Source organism: Ambystoma mexicanum, chromosome 1q, assembly GCF_040938575.1.
Source record: "Ambystoma mexicanum isolate Mex_15411 chromosome 1q, UKY_AmexF1_1, whole genome shotgun sequence".
Taxonomy (NCBI): domain Eukaryota; kingdom Metazoa; phylum Chordata; class Amphibia; order Caudata; family Ambystomatidae; genus Ambystoma; species Ambystoma mexicanum.
The window spans coordinates 621787019-621808371 of record NC_090922.1 but is presented as its reverse complement, the minus strand read 5'-3'; the positions used below and the strand labels follow the sequence as shown (position 1 = coordinate 621808371).

At 45.4% G+C, this 21353-nt stretch overlaps 1 protein-coding gene across 9 annotated transcripts in view; it reads left to right on the top strand.

The window, feature by feature from the left end:
* Positions 1-21353, top strand: part of KLHL20 (kelch like family member 20) — a 1054184-nt gene that overhangs the window by 628823 nt on the left and 404008 nt on the right. For all 9 annotated transcript variants that reach the window (XM_069641184.1, XM_069641182.1, XM_069641180.1 and 6 more), the window contains one exon: positions 2844-2959. In XM_069641184.1, coding sequence (XP_069497285.1) covers positions 2844-2959 — 116 coding nt within the window. The remainder of the gene's footprint in view (positions 1-2843; positions 2960-21353) is intronic.

Below are 21353 nucleotides of genomic sequence, written 5' to 3'. Positions count from 1 at the left end.
GTCCAAGAGTGGGAGAAAGAGTCTCACTCTTGGCAGGAGGAAAAAACAAACTCCAGAAATCCAGCAAAGCTGCTGGGGGACTCACTAGGTTAGGAAATTCAGCCACAGAAGGGGGTATTCAACACAAGCCAAAACATCTAGGTGCAAGGCTCCAGCATACTACTCCGGTGCAAGCACGCCTAGTGCCTCCTCTTACAATCCACATGGTCAATCGGCCTACCAATACCAGCAGTGTGGGTTTCGCCATGGGAAAGGACGAGGCAGAGCTGCAGCCTTTAAGGGCACAGCAGCCCCTCCCTCCAAATGATGGGCCGATCCACTTTCCCTCCCATGCATCCCCAGTCAGGGGTCGCATAACACTCTTCACCCAGCAATGGGAGGAAATAACGTCCGACCGTTGGGTTCTAGACACAGTGGCCAAGAGATACTTATTGGAGTTCCTAGAAACACCTGACCACATCCACCTCGGAGAGGAAGAATGTCCTCCAAACACCTCAACATCCTGCAGGAGGAGATCGAAAATGAGCTATTGAACTGGTACCATTCCTGGAACAAAATCAAGGTATTTATTGAATGTTCTTCGTTGTTCCAATGAAAGATCTAACGATGAGCCCAGTGCTGGACCTCAGCCCTGCAAACACACGTCAAACCCCAGAAATTCAGGATGACAACGTTGCAGGAGGTCATCCCACTACTGAAACCAGGAGATTACATGGCAATATTGTACATGAAAGATGCTTTCATGTTTCAATGTTGCCAGCGCATAAAAAATGCCTCTGATTTAAATTGGGAAATGAGTACTACCAATTCAAAGTGCTACCATTCGCCATTGCCTCAGTCCCCAGGGTATTCACAAAAGTCCTAGCAGTGGTGGCTGCCCTCTTGCAAAGGCAGTACATTAAAGGGGTACCCTTAGATAGACGACTGACTAATTACCGGGGATTCTCCCGAGAGGAACCTTCAAAACACGTAGCAAACTATCATTCTGTTCGAATTGGGCTTCTCCATAAACGAAAATGTCCAGTTTAGTGCCCAGCCAAGTAAAGCAATTCCTGGAGGCACTAATCAAAACAAAACGACAAACTATCTTCTCCTCCAAGGAGAGGGTCCGCAACATGCTGTTTCTAACACCTCAGCACATAGCCAGTCTTCAGATGACTGTACGAAAGGCAATGCTCCTGCTGGGAATGATGGCTTCCTGCATCTACCTAGTGCCTCACGCCAGGCTATGCATGCGTCCAATGCCAAAGTGGCTAGCAAAACAATAGTCGCAAGCAAGTGGGTTGTGGGACGATCTAGTGATTGTTTCGCAACCTCTGGTTCAATCGCTACAGTGGTGGAACAGAAACATTCTGCTAAAGGGACAGCCTTTCCACACACCAGCTATCAAGGCCACTCCCACAACAGATGAGTCTGACTGGGTTGGGTGATCACTTCCTTCACCACACTGCTCACGGCCTGTGGACACAGGCGCTGAACAGGAAGCACATCAACATTCTGGAACTACTAGCGTTACTCAAAGCACTTCAAGCCTTAGCTAGTACACAACAGTCCGAATCCTCACAAACAGTGCCATGGCCATGCTTTATATAAACAAACAAGGGGAACACACTCTCCAGGGCTGGATCGTGGAAGTGGATCGTAAACTGCATCACACTGTTACACTGTTGCCAAGAGAGATCTACCCTTCACGCCTAGTGCGCACTCTACTCTGGACACAGGGGCTACCATGGTATGCATTGCAAATGTTTCCCTAGATTCCATTTGCAAAGCAGCAACCTGAAGTTCTGTACACACCTTTACACAAAAGTACTGCCTAGATACACTCTAGGTCCGATTCTCAGGTGGGACAAGCAATGCTTGGACATCTTTGCTACTGTTCCTTCACACATCCCACCACCATCTCTGGGTACTGCTCTGCTAGCCTATGCACAGCATGTCATTCTAAGCAGCTTCACAAGCCTCAGAAGATATGCATTACTCACTGTAATAGCATTTCTGATGGTTGTATCTGCTTAGATTTACATGCACCCACCCTTCCGCAACTCATGGAGTAGAAGCACCATAGACCTCTTGCACCTGCTCGCTCACACTGACTATAAGGCTCCCTCAGGGCAGAAAAAACGCAACCAGAGGGTCCACGACGCGTGAGGGATTTTGGGTACACTACATGTCATGTTAGGGATAGTGTTAGTCGTGCCCATGTCGACGTCCCCTTTCGATGCTCCATGTGATTTCCAATGTCAGACTATATGTACAGCATGTGATTCTAAGCAGATACAATAATCAGAAATGCTATTATGGTGAGTAATGCATGTCATGTATAAACACACAATAATTGGACATTGCCCTGTTGTAGGCAATATGCACCCTGTGGTACTCCATATGATTTGGACTATGCCTCCCTTCAGACTGCCCCATTCACTATGCTGGTGGGAGGCATAGGATTACACATCTGGAGAGCAAATGGTATAGACCACTGCCCTTTTGTGTATTGCCCTGTTCACCTCTTCAGCGTATATCCTTGGCTACTTACCTATGTTATCCCCTGGAAGAATAGGGCAGTATACAGAGAAGCTTACAAGGTGTGGTTTGATCTTCCTGAGAACTAAAAGTAGAGTTTTGGAAAATCCTAGCAGCAAGCTTGTTACGCAAGTAAAGAATGTCACATTGAAGGTACATGACAACTTTATTTAATTTGTTGTGTTGTAGCACGGTTTATTTACGAATTACAAATAGAGCAGTAAAACAGTGCCAATAGTTGAGGTCATCCTTTTACTCTTAAAAGTTGAAATTAGTGTTTTTCAACAATAAATCAAGTCATATTGTAATTGCTTGCCTAGGGACCTGGTGGATGAAGCCAAGAACTACCTTTTGCTACCACAAGAACGTCCCCTGATGCAAGGGCCAAGGACCAGACCACGCAAACCCATTCGATGTGGGGAAGTGCTATTTGCAGGTATGTGCTAGAACATGCAGTAGAAATACATTGTACGTTTGTGGTGTTGTGTTCCCCATGTGTATGGTCTATCATTTTTGTATTCCTGATTGTAGATTGTTCTGTTACTTGGCATGGTCAATGGGGATTTTGATTGCTTGCTATCCTGATTAGAAGACTGTTGGCATTAAGTTGGACATGTTTTTCCTGCTTTGATCTCTTGCTAGCATCTCTGAGCATTTGTTATGGACTGTTTTTTCCTCATTTGACAATGAGGGCTTTGTGTTTCTTCTGCTGTTGGTTTGTGGATGTAATCTCTTCTTCAGTAGGTGACAGTAATCGATTGTATGAGTTTGAACTGATTTGCTTGAAAAATGTCTTTTAGTCCAACTTTGTGGTCTCTGATAATGGAATATTATAGTAAAGATGTAATTTTTCTCTTTTGTAGAGATCCAATGTTTGAGGTGTACATGAGGGTACCACCTCTGTGGGCAATTTGAATATATTGTTGCTTTGATAAATTAGATTACTTCCTGGGGCATTAATTTGTTTGATCTTTGGGCATCCCTTGAGTATACATAGGCAATGCAAGAATTCCCCACAGCCTGTGCTTAAGGTTCCAGGCAGCCTCTGCACGAAGGGCCTTATAATGGACAGTTACACTCCTAGAGTGTTGTCCTCAATGAGATTCTCCTTTGATACAGCTTGCCTGCCTTGCATTATTTAACAACCTTGCCTCTAATTTTTCTCGTACTGCGTTCCAATGGCTTATTTATCAATTCACTACATACACTGGCAACACTTCTTGTTTTTCTTCTCCGCTCAAGGGTAATCTGGTATGGCTCAGGACGAGGGAGATCTTTTTTGACAAACTAATTTTGATTCCCCGAAACAAATTCTGCACACAGCCAACTCCTGGCTCTGGCACCAGTCAGTGGGCTCTGCTTCATCATTTCCCCCTGTGGTCATTCACAGGAAGAAATGCATAGTGAACTGGTTAGTACCACACACATCTTCTAGGAACTCTTCACCACTTCTCCAGGCTATTAAACATCCACAACATAATGTAATGCCACTACTGCATTAGCAATACGCTCCATACATGTATTGCCGGCCCAAACACTGAAAACTATAAATACATCCCAGTGATACTGTCACTCATCTTTTGTTTTAATTTCCTTACATGTTGTGAGTTAAGTCTGTGTATTTTTGTCTCCCTGACTTTTCCCACTCTTCGTACCCTTACCCACTCTTTGGCCCCATTCCCATTTTCACCCCACCAACCACAGTCCGGATGCCCGCTAGCAGGGTCACAATTAGTTTCTATACAGACAAGGCCTTGAGCTTTAAGACAACGATGGTGGGGTGGTGATGTGCACCATTCAAAATAAAAATAAAATGAAATATGTACCTCTTTAATTCGCGGATTCCTCATCTTCAGAAATAGTTCTGTTTGTTACTTTGTTTTTTAGAGTCTTTATTAATTATGCTGTCTCTTGAGACTTCTGCTTTAATGCTTGTATGGATTACAACTGGCAGTTGTCTGTTTCCGACCCACACTAGTGCTGTCTTATACTTTGGTCTGCTGTATGACATGGTGTTTTTCTACAAATCCTCTGAGCGGTTTGTGAAAACCAACGCGCAGTGTACAATTCAGGGTTTCCACCAACTTATTGATAACTTTTGTTAAGGTAGTGTGACTAAGCAAACATGCTTCTCTTACAAAGGGAGATGGGTGGTACTAAGGTACAGTTAGTCCTACAGCAAAAAATAAAGGTAAGCTTACTTTATAAATTAAATATTTTTCATTAAATAGATTAACAGAAACATCAAGACCGATCTATAGTGTGTCTAAGTTCTTAAATAGTTACAGGTATTCTAAAAACAGTACAGCGCAGGTAAAGTTCCAGTTCAGTAAAGCACACAAGCTATTTTAGGAGTCTTTAACTCCTAAAATGTTTGAAAAATCAATCCAGCCTTCCAAAATTAGAAGATAAGTAGTTGAAAGTTCGAACAATGGCTCTAAAAATGTCAACTCCATAGCCAAAGAAGTATTTAGTACAATTTCACATGTAAGTGAAATATAATAGTAGTTTAAGAAAGATCAAACGTTTCTCCATAAACTTTAAGAGGACAAAGTCTGTAGACTGTGTGATTATAATGTAAAGGTAAGCATACCAGCATTCAAAAAGAGCAGCCAGGGTGACAACATTCCGTCCGGCGAGGCTATGGAAATCCAGACTAAGGTTCAGTGCAAAGTGGCCCCAAAAATGATTGCAGAGTTGGTGCCAACCCCTGTTGCAGTCTATATTATGGTGAGGGGGGCCTTGCAGAGGGACTGCAGCTGAAGTCCTAAGACCTTGGAGATAAAGACCAGCAACAGATTGGAGCGCAGAATCCCCAGTGATTTGCCAAGTGCTCATGCAAGAAGCCTATGAAGCCCAGGATTCTTGGGTGCAGACATCCGACCTGGCAACTGGATTTAGTTTTGGTTGCAATGCTGGTTCCTGTTGCAGGCTGTGCATGCTGAGCCACTGGAGAAGGCTGGGAGAAGAAAAAGATCAGTGATGTTTGATGACCTCATTCATGTGACCCACGAAGTGGAGAACATAACAGCAGTGCAAAGCCCCTGCTTGGGTTCTAGCAGTGTCTCCAGGTGCTCCCTTTGAAGGTACATGGAGTATCAATGATGCAGACCTCCTAAGAGTAAACAGTGCTGTCCATGCTGGATGCAAGAGGCAAGCCTGAAGCCTGAAGCATGGTTCTGGTGCACTGAGAGTTTGAGTTTGAGAGGATCAGGACCCTGCATCAGAGCTATCCTCTTGGATGTTCAGAGATGGGTCCGCTCTTTAGCATCTTCCAGTGAGTTTTTCCAGACCTACATCTCCAGAATGGCTCTTAGGACCTCCAGTTATACACAATATGATTCATTTAATTTGATTTTTAAATGTATATTGTGCAAATCTGTAAGGAACAAAGCAGACACTGCACCTTGGCACAGATGTTCAGAAAAGCGAAAAGGAAAAGATAAAGCATTAGAAGAACAGTTAGTGAAACAAAAAGATTTTCAGCTTTTTCCAAGAGAGTCAAGGAAGCTCTTTAATGGAGTTCGATGGGCAGTGAGTTCCAAAGGTGAGGGCCTCTGCATCAGGGAGATGGATCCTTCTCCATCAAAGTTGGAGAATGGAATATTCAATGTTTTGTTCAGTCTATGGAAGGGAGTGCGATTGATGGTAGGGACTGATTATAGAGACCAAATAACATGGATGCATTTGAAAACTAAACCGAGGATCCTAAACACGATTCTCTGTTGAACCGGGAGCCAGGGAAGATACCTGCGGTGTGAAGAAATAGAAGCAGATCTGGGGAGATTATAAGCCGTCCTGCAGCGTTCTGGACTTGGAGGCGCGATGTAACTGGCCAACTGGACCACCCAAGAGAAAGGGCGCTGCAGTAGTCGAGTCTGGAATTAACCAAACTACAGAGTGATCTGCTTTCATCGCTGAATCGGGAGAGATTTTAACAGTCTGTTGGCAATAATAGATTTGACAATTTGAGTCACAATAGCATTACAAGTTAAAGATGCCTGCCATATACAGCCTAAATTGTTTACTTTGGGAGAGAATGTAGTTGGGATGTAAAAAAATGTCATGGCAGAGGGTCCTAGACAATTAACTCAATTTTAGAGGGATTTATTTGGAGCTTATTTTCAATAATCTAGCTTTTTTGTATTTGCACAGGTCAATATCCAATTGATGGCTTCTGGTGGAGACTTTAATCTGACACAGATTTGTGTCGTCAGCGTATGAATGGTAGCTGAGCGATATCAGCAAAGATGTTTAACAACGGTGGAATGTAGATGTTGAAAAACACACAGTAAATGGAGGACCCATGAGGTACCCCACATAAGACTGGTAAGTTGCCAGAGTAGGAAGTTCCCAGTTTGACTACTTGAGCCCAATCTGATATAAAGGAAGAAAACCACCTCGGTGATTCACCCGAGACCGGAGCTACCTCGGTTAGTCTGGTAAGAAGCATATTGAAGTCAACAGTATCAAAGGCTGCTGACAAGTCACGCATGACTAACATGCTCCTGTCTCCTTCATCAAAAATCCCTGAGAATGTAGTCCCAGACAGCCACTAAGGCGTTCTCGGTACTGTGACCGGGCATGAACCCATATTGCTAGCTGTCAAGGATTCTGTTTTCTTCTAGAAAATTCTGGAGGAGTTGTTACAACTTTTTCCAAGATCTACGGCCAGGCCGGGCTGGCAATAGGTTGGTAATTGGAGAGCACGTTATGATCCAATGAGGATTTAATAGTGGGGTCAGATGAGATTTGTTTATATCCAAGGGCATGTAGCCTTGGGTCAGTGAGGCATTAACAAAGACAGCAAGAAAATCTTTGATATGAGGGATGTTGTTTTGTGAGACAGGCGGGTATAGAGCCATAGTCCTAGTTTGTGGGTTTGTTTTTGGGTCATTGTTTCAATATAATCCACATTGACTGAGGTGAAAGTAAATTTGCTGGTGAAGGCAAGGGCATGGGTACTGTATTTCATATAAGAATTTGAGTATTCGACAATTGGATGTCAATGCTCGAACGTATGGAGTCGATATTGTTGTAGAAAAATGTATTTAATTAGTTTGCCGAATTAAGGTACCCAAGTTGAATCAGACTCGGGAGAAAATTTGTTCTTGAAAGAACTGGGACTTGGCTGATATTTCTTTTTTTTTTTATAAAAGGCCAATGCTGATTTGGCGGCCTGGTGATCTATAGAATCTCTAGTTTTGAGCCAGGTCTCCTCTTTTAGTTTTATTTTTTCAGGCTCCTTAAAGATTCTGAATGCCATTCATTATTTTTGTTCTTGAGACATTTCTTGATTTTCAATGGTGCATTCATATCACAGACCCTTTAAAATTGACATATTGGTCTGATAGTAATCACTACCATTAAGGTTGGAGGAAAAACGAAACTGTTTAGAGAAGAATTGAGGGCCTGTAATGGTGGCAAGATCTTTTCTGCAGCGTGAGTACAGCAATTGCAGGGGGACCTTAAAAGGACCTACATTGTCTATTTAAATATAGAAAGCAACAACAAAGTGATCATACCAGGAGACTGGGGTGTTTTCTTGATGCAATATGGTATACCTTCTACACATCCCAGACAATGCCCAAGATTGTGAGAAACTAACACTGTAAGTAATGAGAGATCATGAATCTGAAGTATGTTAAGCCTAATACAATCTGGGTTATCTGGGATATCGCACCAGATATTTAGATCACCATGAATTAATAACTTGGCTTTTTGGAGAGCTTCCGATCCAAGTTAAAGCTCCAAATTACCTAAGAAGGGGCCAATAGGGTCGAGTGGCCGGTAACAAAGTACAAGATGGTAAGTGTTGTTTGAGTTGGATAGGGTGCATGCATAGATATGGGTTAGTGCATTCCAATTCAAACAGTGAAAATTAGACCATGTAAGGGAGGCTTTAAAAATAATAGAACACCCCCACCTTTTCTGATGCTCATGATTGTTCCACTTAATTTGAAAGTCCGAAGGGACAACCAAGTGAAAGTGTGAAACAGAGCTAGCAGAAAACCACTTTTCAGTTATAAGATTGATTGAACCCGTTGTTGAGTCCCAGGAGCATATGACTAGAATAATGATGCATGACCCTGAATCATGTTTAATCACTCATGTGCAGAGGGAGAAAGGCAAACCGATTGGAAAATAAAATAACGTATACCCTTTGCCTGAAAACAAGCCGGTCACGCCGACGTGACCTTTTGTGCCTTCCATGCAGGCAAATGACAGAACAAAGAATGCCGGCACGGGAGGCCGTGAAATGTAGTTCAGAATAAGATGCTCTCATTAAGAAACACAAAGTAGCCGCTAGTTGGCGTTCAAATAGGATGAATTAAAAAGCGAAATGAAAAATAAATTAAATAAAACCCTCACAGTTCGAAAATATATATACAATACAATCCGGTTTAAAAGAGTAAAAGGAAGGTCTTTTAGAGTAGAAATTCAAGGAATTAACTGACAGATCTGAATTGTGCACAGTGGCAACTATGTATTGATGAGGTCCCTGGTGCAATTGTAGGTATGGGAAAGTGGTGACTTGATGATTGTCACGTTGATTCTGGGATTTGTAGGACGCTGCCATGGGTGTACTGGGAACCGAAATAGTACCTGGGAATAATTTTCAAAGTGACCCCATAGTACATATTTTCAACAAGCCTAACCCTTTTCCTATGAGAATTTGGAAGCAAAATAGGTTAACACACAAAATGCCCAGGGTGCAGAGGCCTACCAGGAAATCTCCAGAGTTCCCTATAGGCCAGTCTACCCCAGGCCTCTGCATATAATGAAAAACACAACTTCAAGCTTTGGAGTGCAAAACGAAAAATCAGGACTGGCGCAAGAGGTTCACATGTGGGTATGGTTTTCTTCAGCTGGGAGTTTTTTTTCCTATTGCTTTTTCCAAACAGCAGTTTTCACACTTCTATCACACTGAGGTATTCTTTGCAGAAAACACTTCTCTGTGCAATTATTTTTTTCCCTTCTCGTTCCATACATGTACTGAGTGAATTATAATATTCCCAATTGTTGCTGCGGTATTCACATTTGATGTTTTCATAAGAGTATGGTTTTATCGAAATATGTTCATTTCCCTCCAACTATGTTCACTCCCACTTCTGCCAAGTGATCTTTTTCTCCTGAACAGACGTTAATCTTTCATCTCTCAAGCCATCTCCCTTCTCACAATCTCCACATCCTGCATCTTTTTTCCATCCATCTTTTTGCCTCTTCAATTACTTTTTTTTTGTCCAGCTTTTCTGTTCCGCTCTCCTAATCAAACCAGTGCTTTTCTCACATTTACCAACCCTGATATATGATCCACTTCATAGTTCCCACCTACCTAGGCAGCATCCATCTGTAACATGGTCAAGTGGCAAACCCACGCAGCTGGACACACATTGGGGAGACCTTTTCTGCAAAAAAAAAGCCAAACTAAAATTGCTCACCCAGTAGACATTCTCTAGAGCGACCACTTTGATAACTTTTATTATTCACGCTCCAGTGCGACTATCCGCTGCCCTCGACACTGGAACTCAGTGCTGTATTGGAATCCGCAAAACCACCCAGTTCTCTCCTGGACACACTTCCACCAGAAGAAAAAATGGAGACACTCCAACAATGTATCACAAACACTAGATTCCAAAGCACGAAAGACTCTTCCCTCTACCCCCTCCAAGAACAAAGATGTTGTAGAGTGGTTCCCCCCTCCCCCCACTTGTGAGGTTTGAAGAAAACCAACCGTAAACTAGAACAAGCATAGAGGAAACCTAAGCAACTGGAAACAATTGCATACCAACAGCAGATCCTGCTCTACAAAACATAAATCCTTAAAGCAATGAAACTACAATAAGCTGAACGAATCACAAAAGCAAGCAATGCACCGAAAGATGTTCAACATCAACGAGTTAGGGACACAGACACCATAAAATAACGTCTCCATCCGTCTGCAGAAACTGATCTTGCAAACCACTTTAAAAACAATCACAAACCTCCAGCAAGCTATGCCCAAGGATATGATCCACAATATCGCCAGTGACGTAACCCCAATACTGAACTGCTTTGCAGTGATTGTCACAGAAGACTTTACTAACTAGTCCAGAAAAGCAATAAAACAAGCACCCTGGCAGAACCTTGCCCTCCAGACACCTGCAAGAACATCCTCTGCAAAGAAATACCTGCACAATACTTCCACAAGCCCATGAACCATTCACTGGAAACGTGAACAGTTCCTAGGAGCTTTGAATGTTCCTACATTGAGCCTCTTCTTAAAGATCCCATAGGAAGCACATACAACTCCACCAGCTGACAATATCGAACATTCCTTACCTAGCTAAACTGGTAGAAATCTGCATAAACAGATTAATCCTGGAAAACGTTGAAACCAACTGCCTAATGGACCAGGTTCAAGTAGGTTTCAGGCCTATGTGAGAAACTAAATCAGCACTACTTTCCATTCGGGACAATCTAAACATGAATTCAGACTCCAACATGTGATAATCCAATTGTAATTGTTTATTTGTACAGTGCTGTGAAGTGCTTCAAAGTGGGAAGGGAGCAAGGGGAAAAACGGTCATTCTTAGGCCTTGAAGTTTCCGAATGATCTAACAAAAAGTAACTGGCGTACTAGGCCTGCCAGAATTTCACCTAGTGCAAGTGCATGAAGTGTAACAGGCTCAACCAGACTAGGGAGGGGAGACAAAAGGGGACAAGACAGAACTTACTGGCCTAGTAAATTCAGGACATACAAAGGTACAGACGAAGGGGGGGTAGGAGAGGAGGACCTCCTCCAAAGTGGCCAGTGGACGGCAGACGTTACCTGATCCTGACCCTGGGGAGCAGTGATGTGAGGGAAGATCACATGGGAGGAGACAACTGCCGGGGAGATGTCATGGCTTCATTGGATGAGGCGTTGTGCCCCTCTTTTGCCCTCAAAGTCTAATATCCTATTGCTTTGCGTTTGTTCCCCACTTTAGGGAAAATTAAAGAAATCTTTTCCGAACACCCTTTAGGCCAAACTCCCATCTATAAATGCTGTAAGAAAACCCCTTTCCGTTAGAATTCCCCTTCATATAGAACATATGAAATCATTGAGAGATTCTCCAGATATTATGCAGCTAGTGTCATCAATGGACTCCAACTCCTACAACCACTCAAGTACTGAGACGGGGAGGATGAAGGAATTGATGCAAAACAAAAGGAAACTCAAGTTCAATGACATGGCAACCACACTGAGCTGGTTCAGGAGAAGGTCTCATCACCCGCAGAGGCGTGTGAACGCTGGAGGCACGAGCCAGAGCAGTGGAGCTCACCAGCAGAGGAGCAGAGTAACGTGTCACAAGCAGGACATGCCGTAGAGAAGCCAGGGACTGTGAGTGTTCCTGGGCTCAACGGCTGTAAGAGGCACTGTTATCCTTACCGGGAACTGAAGGAAAGAAGGCGCGCAGGAGTGGAGCCGCGAGAGAAGCCGGAGAGATGTCGGAGCAATCCAGAGTGGGATGCTGCGTAACTGCAAAAGGATTTGAAGACGCAACGCAGACCCAGTGAGTCAGTCAAGAGAAAGTGGGTACCCCGGGCGTTTCATGACATTTTTGATGCTACTTCACGTGATTCCACTACTCTACATATCAGAATTTTCAAGACAGAGTTTCCATCTCTGAAGAATCATTACAAGCAATTGGAAAGACCAACATCATGGCCCAATGCTTCAGAAAATGTTCCCCAAACCACTGGTGATGGCCTATAGGAGAGGCGGAAATCTCAGGGACAGATTAGTGAAAGTTGAGAGAAACACCCCTGACAAACAAATGACTCTAGCAACACGTAAGAAGTGTACATACCCCTGCCTACAGTGCAGTAATTGCAGCAAAGTTATAATACATCTACACACTAGACAAAAGATTGCTGTTAAGGGTTTTGCCACGTGCAGTAGCACAGGAGTCATCTGTGCGATAAAATACCCTTATGGCCTTCTGTATGTGGGTCAGACTACTAGATCAGCAGGAGAAAGCTGGTTGGAGCACAAATCCAACATCCGTACCCAAAACATAAAGTTGCCTGTTGTGAGACACTTCAAAGAACATTGTCATAATTTGTCTCAGATTAGATTTGATTCTCAAAGTGGTTCGGATATTCCCCCAGAGGAGGAAACAAAGCCAAATTAACTACCACAGAGAGCAATTTACTGCATCCGCTTATTGGATACAGTATACCCCAGTGGAATGAATGAAGAGTTCAATCTATATTGTTTTCTATGAACATAGTTCACTCTATTGGATTTCCTTTAACTCCAATCTGCATACTAATCAACTTATTTCTTAATTCACATCATGAAATTGATTATTTTACTGTTTTTATGACACTCGTTGAGATATGATTTGATGACTGTTGTACCAACTATGTACGTGTGCCATGGCTTCCTCATGAACCATGTCTTCTAATTTTGTTTGTATTCATTGACATGCTTTTGAACCTCGCAGGAAGCTATGACTCCCATATGCTTAACTGTTGAGTCTTTCTATTGTTTAGCACAAGTCCCCTTGACTACAGCCTACACAATTCTACTGCGGTCTTTGTTAAAGCGGTTTACCCACATCACACTGGATTTATTTCGGAGGTAAAGGACGCAACCTTTGGTTAAGATACCACTTGTAAGACACTCTTAGATCTTACATTATCATTTCGTCTTGCAATCTACCAGCAGTACACTTTATAATATGCCCGTAGTTCATACTTTGCTTGGCAATTGAGAATTGAGAAATACTCCCACAAATCAGTCTGCCTGCCCTCTCCTTGGAACACTAATATTTTGGATTTACCATGTAGCGGACATCTCTTTAATCTCGATATTTGATCTTCTCGGTCTGATAAGGTAATACATATGTTACCCTTTTCTTTGAAGGTTCTGTAACCTTGTTATAGCACTTCTCTGACTACATTATTCAGTACATTTGGATTGATTAATCTTATTCCTTTGCCTTTCCTTGATCCCCCAGTTTTGTTTTGAATGAAACGGTAGTGACTTTCCTGACATTTTCTGTGAACCTTACAGATTTTACTACAGGTACTTTCTTTCATACATCTCTTTTGATTGATTCGGACACGTAAAACACAGGGTGCATTCGGTCATTTCAGTTACCATTTCTGTATTCAGTTTACAGGTGTACTAGCTTTCATCCATTAATTGACCATTCACGAGGCTTGGAATCTACTTTCTTCTGTATTACATAAGCACTTTGTCCAAGAATGCGGTTGCAAATGGTCTCTGAGAATCTTTGGTGATTACTTTAGAACTATTAACTCTGGATGTATATTTGATATTAATTTATCATTTTTGTATATTTATATTTTGTTTCATATATCTATTTGTAGATTTTTGGTTGGATTGCACCTGATGAAGGGAACTTGATTTCGTTGTGCTATTTGTTCACGAACATAAGATTGTGGACTAAGAATCTATTGGTGACGAGTCTAATTTATGAACCCTATACAAGGAATTGTCCTTTACCACATATGTAAATGTTACAATGATATAATATCGGCTGATCTTCAGCAAAAAGGTGTGTAGGGGACGGAGTGTCTGATACTCTTCAGACACCATATTTTCTTCTATTGCTTTTCGAACTTCGTGTCAGGGTTACGTGACTTCCCCTGCACCCAAATCTTATGTAAATTCCTATACATATTTTTGAATTGATTGTGTCCTCCAACACATTCCACATTTTTGACATGTAATACCCACAGCTGTGCACTTCGGAATCTTTTTCGGCAGAGGGCGTCGATGGCGTTGGGTCCATGTCGTTCGAGGGCCTCAGTCGAGGACAACGTCACAGGATGTTATAAATAGGACGCACAGCACCTGTAGCCTCAGTTCTGTTTTTTCCGAAAAATTCTTAACTTCGTGAGACTCAGCGTACCTCATGTGTTTTCTTAATTGAAGATGTCTCTCTTCGACCGGTCCGGCTTCAAGACCTGCCGGGACTGCAAGTCTAAGATGTCGTTCACCGACCCCCCCCCCCCCCCATCACATTTGTTTGTGGTGCCTCGGTGAGTCGCACAACACTGACTGCTTGAAATGCCAGTCGTTGACTGCCAAGGCTTTGCTGCAGCAGAAGGGGAAGCTCCAGGTAGGTAGGGGCTCGAAGCCTGTTAAGTCCCGGACTTCCAAATCCAAGGGGGTTTCCACCAACGACTCGAGTGGTGACACTCCGTGTCGGAAGGAATCCTGGGGATCTTGGTCCCGGAGTGGTTCCTGCCACTTGTCTTCCTCATCCCGGCACTCGCAGAAGCACCGTCGCCGGTCTCCTTCCCCGTCCTCCTCGGAGGATGGTGCCTCAAGGAAGGTTACGTGCCCTACGAAGTCCTCGACTCCGAAGGAATGGGCGGCATTTAAGAAATCCATTATGGCGATTTTTCAATCGCAGGACACTGGTCCGGTCGCGCCTTCTGACGGAGCTGGCCAGAATCAGTCTTGTTCTGCGGCTCGCACGCCTTCGGGCTCCGGTTCGCGTCGTGACACACATCGGGAGCCGTCGAGCTCCCGTACGGACAAGGAATCGAAGGGTCGCAAGAGACGTGTCTCTAGGTCCTCGTTCCCAGGAAGACTGCAGCTACCTTTGGAAGTCTCGATGCCGGCGTCGACTCGGACGTTGACGCTTTGCCATCATACCAGCCCATGGTGCCGTCGGCACCTGTCAATGCCGAAGCCTTCGGCGCTCGCGACATCTATCTTGTCGACGCGCTCAATGTCTAAGCCTTCAACACTTTTGTCACCTTCAGAGTGTGTCTTTGAGTTCCCGGACATCGTGGATTCTCCGAGGAAGGCCACATCGAAGTCTGTGCGGCCACTTCTGTCAACAGACCTGGGTTTCTCCTCCCTCTGGCTGACATTTACGAAGAGGAGGATAGGTCTGAGTTTGAGGACCCTGGGGCCCCATTTTCTGGTGACAGTCAGTTGGAGTTGAGACAGTCACTCCATGATGCCAGTGGGTTGGACACTTCCCCGGAAGTGGACTTTGGTAGACCTGGGGCTCATGCAGAGTCTTCGTACAGTAGGCTCATGTCACGGGTCTCGGAGTATCTGGGCTGGTCCAGTCCTCCTGAAGACTTTGTGCAGGACGATCTGACAGACATTTTAGTTCAGGGTCCAGCCTCTGACCCAGTTTTGCCTATTCATCCTTCCTTAAAGAAAAGGGTGGCAGCTGCTTGGCAGTCCCTGGATTCTCTTCCGGCTGCGAATAAGTCCTTGACCAAACAATACCGCCCTTCCGTTAGCGACCCCAGCTATTTATCTACTCACCCCACTCCTGAGAGTCTGGTGGTTCAGGCGGCTACGGCCATTTTGAGGCAGGCGGCGTACCCTTCCATCCCTCTGGATAGCTTCGACGGTTGGGCATGGAAGGTGTTTTCTGCTGGCAGCATGGCCTTGAAATCGGCCGTCTCCACGTGTGCCTTGGCAAAGTTTACACACACTCTGTGGAACTGTATCTTTTGCGGCTGAGCATATTCCCGAAGGGGAAGAAAGAGATGGGTTCCCTTCTCTCTTGCGGGATGGCAAGGATGCCCTGTGTGAGGCCCTTTAGTCAGGTTTGGATACGGCTGACAGTGTTAGCCGGTCCATGGCTGCGAGCACCATTAAACGTGGGTTTGCGTGGTTGCGGAAGCCTGGTTTTGCTCCAGATGTGCAGAGCCGTCTTCTGAACATGCCCTTTCATGGCGCGCAATTTTTAGGCAGCTATGCCAACCAGAGCCTTGAGAGTTAGCAGACCTCAAAAGCTGCAGCGAAATCTTTAAGCGCCACAGTGCGTCAGCCTGTGCCTTTTCGTCCTAGGGGACAGCAGTGGAGGGGAGGTTCCTTTCGTTTATACTCCTTTTGGGAGAACGAGAGGGGGTGGCAGTCAAAGGGGCCAGCGAAAAAGTACCCGGGGCGGTCGGGGAAATCATGGTGCCAAAGCCGCTCAGGCAATTGCCTCTTTGTCTTCAGGTACTGCCACAGCCGCTTCTAAACAGTCCTGAGGCCATGTCCCATGGTTCGCCGGTTGGGGGCAGACTGTCTCAGCATCTCGAAGAATGGCGTGCCATTAATTCAGATGCGTGGGTTCTGGATACCATAGCCCACGGCTACTGCCTCACGACAATCCACTGGGGAAACTCTTTGAAGCTTCCAGATCCGCTCCTTGCGCAGGAAATCTTGTCCCTGCTGGAGAAGGGTGCCGTAGAACTGGCGCCTGTAACTGAAAGGAACAAGGGATTTTTATCCCAAAGAAAGACTGGCGATTGAGATCCATCATGGACTTGCATTGGTTGAACAAACTTCTCAGGCAGGACAAGTTCAAGATGGTCCCTCTTTCTCAAGTCCTCCAGGCCCTTCAACTTCAGGATTGGTTGGTGTCTCTGGACCTACAGGATGCTTACTTTCATGTGCCGATTCATCCCAAATACAATGCACCTGTGGTTTGCTGCTGGCGACTCACTCTTTCAGTTTCGGGCCCTGCCTTCTGGATTGATCTCCGCCCCGAGGGTCTTCACCAAGGTAATGGTGGTGGTGGCAGGGTATCTCGGGCGAGGGAGCATTCACGTCTACCCCTACCTGGATGACTGGCTGATCCGTGCGCGTTCTCCCGAGCAAGCATTGGATCACTTCTCCCTCAATTTCAAGAAGTCGCATCTGACACCTTCCCAGCAGCTCCAGTACATCGGGGCTGTGTTGGACACGTCCTTGAAAGTGCTTGCCTCCCAAGGTAAGGGCTCATCACATTGTGCAGATGGTGGACAAGTTTCAGATTCCACTCTGTCTCCCAGGATCTTCTATGGTGGGCCAACGAAGGGAACCTGAGGAAGGGGGAGTCATTTTGGCAACCATGGCCGGAGGTGACTGTAGTGACGGATGCTTCCCTCACAGGAGGGGGCGCTCATGCAGACGACTTGACCGCCAGCGGTCGTTGCTCTCCATCGGAGTCCAGACTCCACATCAACCTGTTAGAGTTGAGGGCCATCTGGCTAGCCCTGAAGGCTTTTCTGCCATCTGTGCGGGGGAAGAGTGTCTGGATTATGACGGACAACACAGTGGTCATACATTACCACAACAAAAAAGGGGGTGGACGTAGGGTCACTCCCGTTGTGCAGAGAGGCAATGCAGCTTTGGTTCTGGGCCATCCAGCAGGGAATGTCTCTCGCCAGTTCATCTGGCCAGAGACGAAAATCCGGTGGCGGAAGCTCTGAGCGGGCAGAGCACGATTTCGCACGAGTGGAAGTTGGCTCAGGACATCCTTCTGGAGATCGTCACCCTTTGGGGGAACCCCACAAGTGGATCTCTTCGCCACCAGTGCCAACCATAAGTGTGAGAGGTTCTGCTCAAGGGAATTTCCTCAGAGAGGAGACTTAGGAGACACATTTTTAGTGGATTGGTCATTCCCACTGCTGTATGCGTTTCCTCCCGTCCCTGTCATTCCTCAAGTGTTGCGGAGATTACGGATGTTCGGATCCCACATGATCCTCATTGCTCCGGACTGGGCCAGGAGAGCGTGGTACCCGGACCACCTAGAAATGTCCACCTGCCCTCCACGCAGTCTTCCCTACCGAGAGGATCTGCTCGAGAGAGAGAGAGAGAGAGAGAGGGAGGGGGGGGGGGTCAGGTTCTCCATCCAGAGGTCAGGACTCTCAACCTTCACGCTTGGTATCTGAAAGGTTGAGATATAAGGATTGAGACCTCCCGGATGATGTGATGGAGGTGTTGCTTTCGGCCAAAAGGCCAGCGACAAAATCCCTGTACCGTTCCCGTATGTTTTGCGACTGGTGCAGAGGACAAAAGGTTGATCCTTTTCAGTGTTCCATTCCTATGGTTTTGTCTTTCTTACTTTCTTTGGCCCACAGGGGCCTTCAAGTAGGAACCATTAAAGGTTACCTGGCGGCGCTGTCTATATTTAAGCGCTTGTCTGAAGAATGCTCTTACTTTAAGAAATTTGAGAAATCAAAGGAATCTTAAAGGACTCGCATTGTTACCGCGGTTCCCTTTCCAGGTGCCGGTTTGGGATTTGAATTTGGTTTTGAAATTTCTAATGGGTGCTCCGATTAAACCTTTGCACTCTTGTCCTTTGAGATTGTCCTTCAAGACGGTGTTCTTGGTTGCGTTTACTTCTGCTCGCAGAGTGAGTGAATTGCAGGCGATTTCATCTAAGCCGCCCTTTACTGTGTTCCGCAAGGACAGGGTTGTACTGAGGGTACGTCCTTCCTTTCTATCTAAGGTAGTTTCTGAATTTCATTTGAGGCAGAAAGTTGGTCTTCCTTCTTTCTATCCACCTCCTCATCCTGGTAAGGAAGAGGAGCGATTCCATAGGTTGGACCTTAGGAGAGTTCTGAGCTTCTATATTTCTAGGATGTCCAGGGTCAGAGTGGACGATCAACTCTTTGTGGGATATGCTGGACACCGATTGGACCAGACGGTTACCAAACAGACCTTGTCAGGTGGATTATCCTCACTATTACTGAATGTTACCAATTGGCAGGTAAGGACCCTCCTCAAGGGTTGCAAGCTCATTCCACAAGGGGCGTGGCTACTTACACAGCCCTGCGATGGGGAGTTCCTATCAGGAATATTTGTGATGCAGCCAAATGGGCTTCTATGCACACATTTGTTAAATATTATTCCCTGGATACGATCCATGGTCGCGATATGGCCTTTGGTAAGGCGGTTCTTTATTCCGCCATCTGATGGGGTACTCCACATACTTTTCTCTCCTCCATTTTCTGGTACTGCTTTGGGAGTCAGATGTGGAATGCGTTGGAGGACACAATCCATTCGAAGAACAAGTTACTTACCAACTTCTTTCGATTGGATGTTACTCCAACGTATTCCACATCGCCCTCCCAGCCTGCCCCTCTGGAGAATTTCCTATGCGATTGCAGCTTATGTTTCCGCAATGCTATGTGCAGTTCAGCTGGCATTGGATTGGTGCCACACGTTATGGAGGAAAAAACATAAACTGAGGCTACTGGCGCCGTGCATCTTATTTATAACATCCGGTGGCTTTGCCCTCGACGGAGGCCTTCGAGGGAAATCGACCAGACGACATTGACGCAGAACGCCCTCTGCCGAAAAAGTTTCCGAAGTTCACAGCTGTGGACATTACATGTCAAAGATGTGGAATACGTTGGAATAACATCCAATCGAAAGAACGTTACCAGTTGGTAAGTAACTTGTTCTTTTGAGGTTTATGGATCTTCTTAGAATTGCATGGTTTGCGTAGGCCACCTTCTAGTGGTACGTGCAGAGTATTGCATGACTTGTTTTTGAAAGTCTAAAAGGGACGACTGGGCGTGTCTAATACTATTCCTAGTGTGAAGTCCGTAGTACCCATGATGCTTCACATGTCGAAATCCCTCAGATCGCTTTCTTTCCACCATAGTGGATGTTTACAAGTTTCGGAGCTTTTGGATTTTAGCCATTATTTCTTATTATTTCTAAAATTAATATTGCATCGACAACTAATCCACTTCTCCTTGACAGTGATTTTGATGGACAAAGATCTTCGCAGAGACTACCCGTCGACCACCGTCACGGCTTCGGCCCACCTCAGGTCTTTGCCTATACAGTAGGGAGAGGGGGGAGTGGCCACATTCCAACTGTCACTTATAAAATGCCTACCCTTTCACTTCCCCTCTTCTCAAATTACACTCTGACTAGTTGTTACACTCACCTGGTATCCACGGGGACACCACCCAGCCCTGGTTGGATGATTTGCACTCTCGAACCCTCTCCCGGTCCCTTGGTAATTCCTCTGGTTAAAGATGGGTCTGCAATATAGGAGAGCTGGATTCAATACCAGATTGTCTTTTTTCCCACCTCCCTTGGCCTCAACTCCTTCCTTCCTCCCCCCTTGGGCCTTCTCCTCACCTTAATATTGTAAAAGGTGGTTTCTGCGTTGCGCTCTGCGTGGCAGGTGCGCGTAGATGTGGGAGCGAGCAGCGACCAAGTTCCTTCACTGGTACAAGCCCCTCTGTGGGAATCCAGGCCTGCTGCGACTCCGTAGGTTTGCTGCTTTATACAGTCTTTATATGCAGTTCGTATGTTCCTCTTAGTTTGAATAATGTCTTGCTTCTTTCCTTTTAGGTATGGAAAGGTATTTTGGTTTTGTCATACAGTTTGAAGATGAGCATGGGCCGGTAGCCGAAAGCGCAGTGTGCGCAATGCTGTCCGGTGAGTAATGCGCGATGCGCGGCGCTGTTTCACCTTTTTATATTGCTAACGTCTGTCTTTTCTCTCCTTGCAGGTTGCGATGTTCCTTGCTGAGCGCCGTAATGGTCCAGCAATGATACTGACCAGGAGATGACTACCCAGGTAAGAATTGTGTGGCTTTCTTCATTCGGGAGGAAATGTGAGTAAATGCTTACTAATGCTGTCTTTCTTTCGCCTCTTTCCAGGTTATGGTATTCCAGGATGCATGCAGTGCCGGATGATGGAGTTCGTACCTTCAGGTGAGTGGAACTGAAGTCAGCGATGGATTGAAGACAGGATACTGTTCCAGGTAAGTTTCATAGTGTTCTTTCTCTCTCTGCAGGTCCTTGGTTTTAGGTAAGCTGGCATCAAAGAACTGGACACGGTGAGCATTACGCTGCCCACAGCAGAATAACGCAAAGCATGTTCTGCTGTTTGGGTGTGGTTTAAATAGTCTCAGGTAAAGTAGTCCAGGTAAAGTAGTCCCAGGCCTGCCACACCCAAAAGACTAGACTGCATAGCTCAGTTCCTTGTAACTGAGCTATGTGTGTGCCTCCATGTTGGCTAAAACCCCCCGCCCAAGTTAAATAGTCCCAAGTAAATAGTCCCATTCTAATGTTGGTCT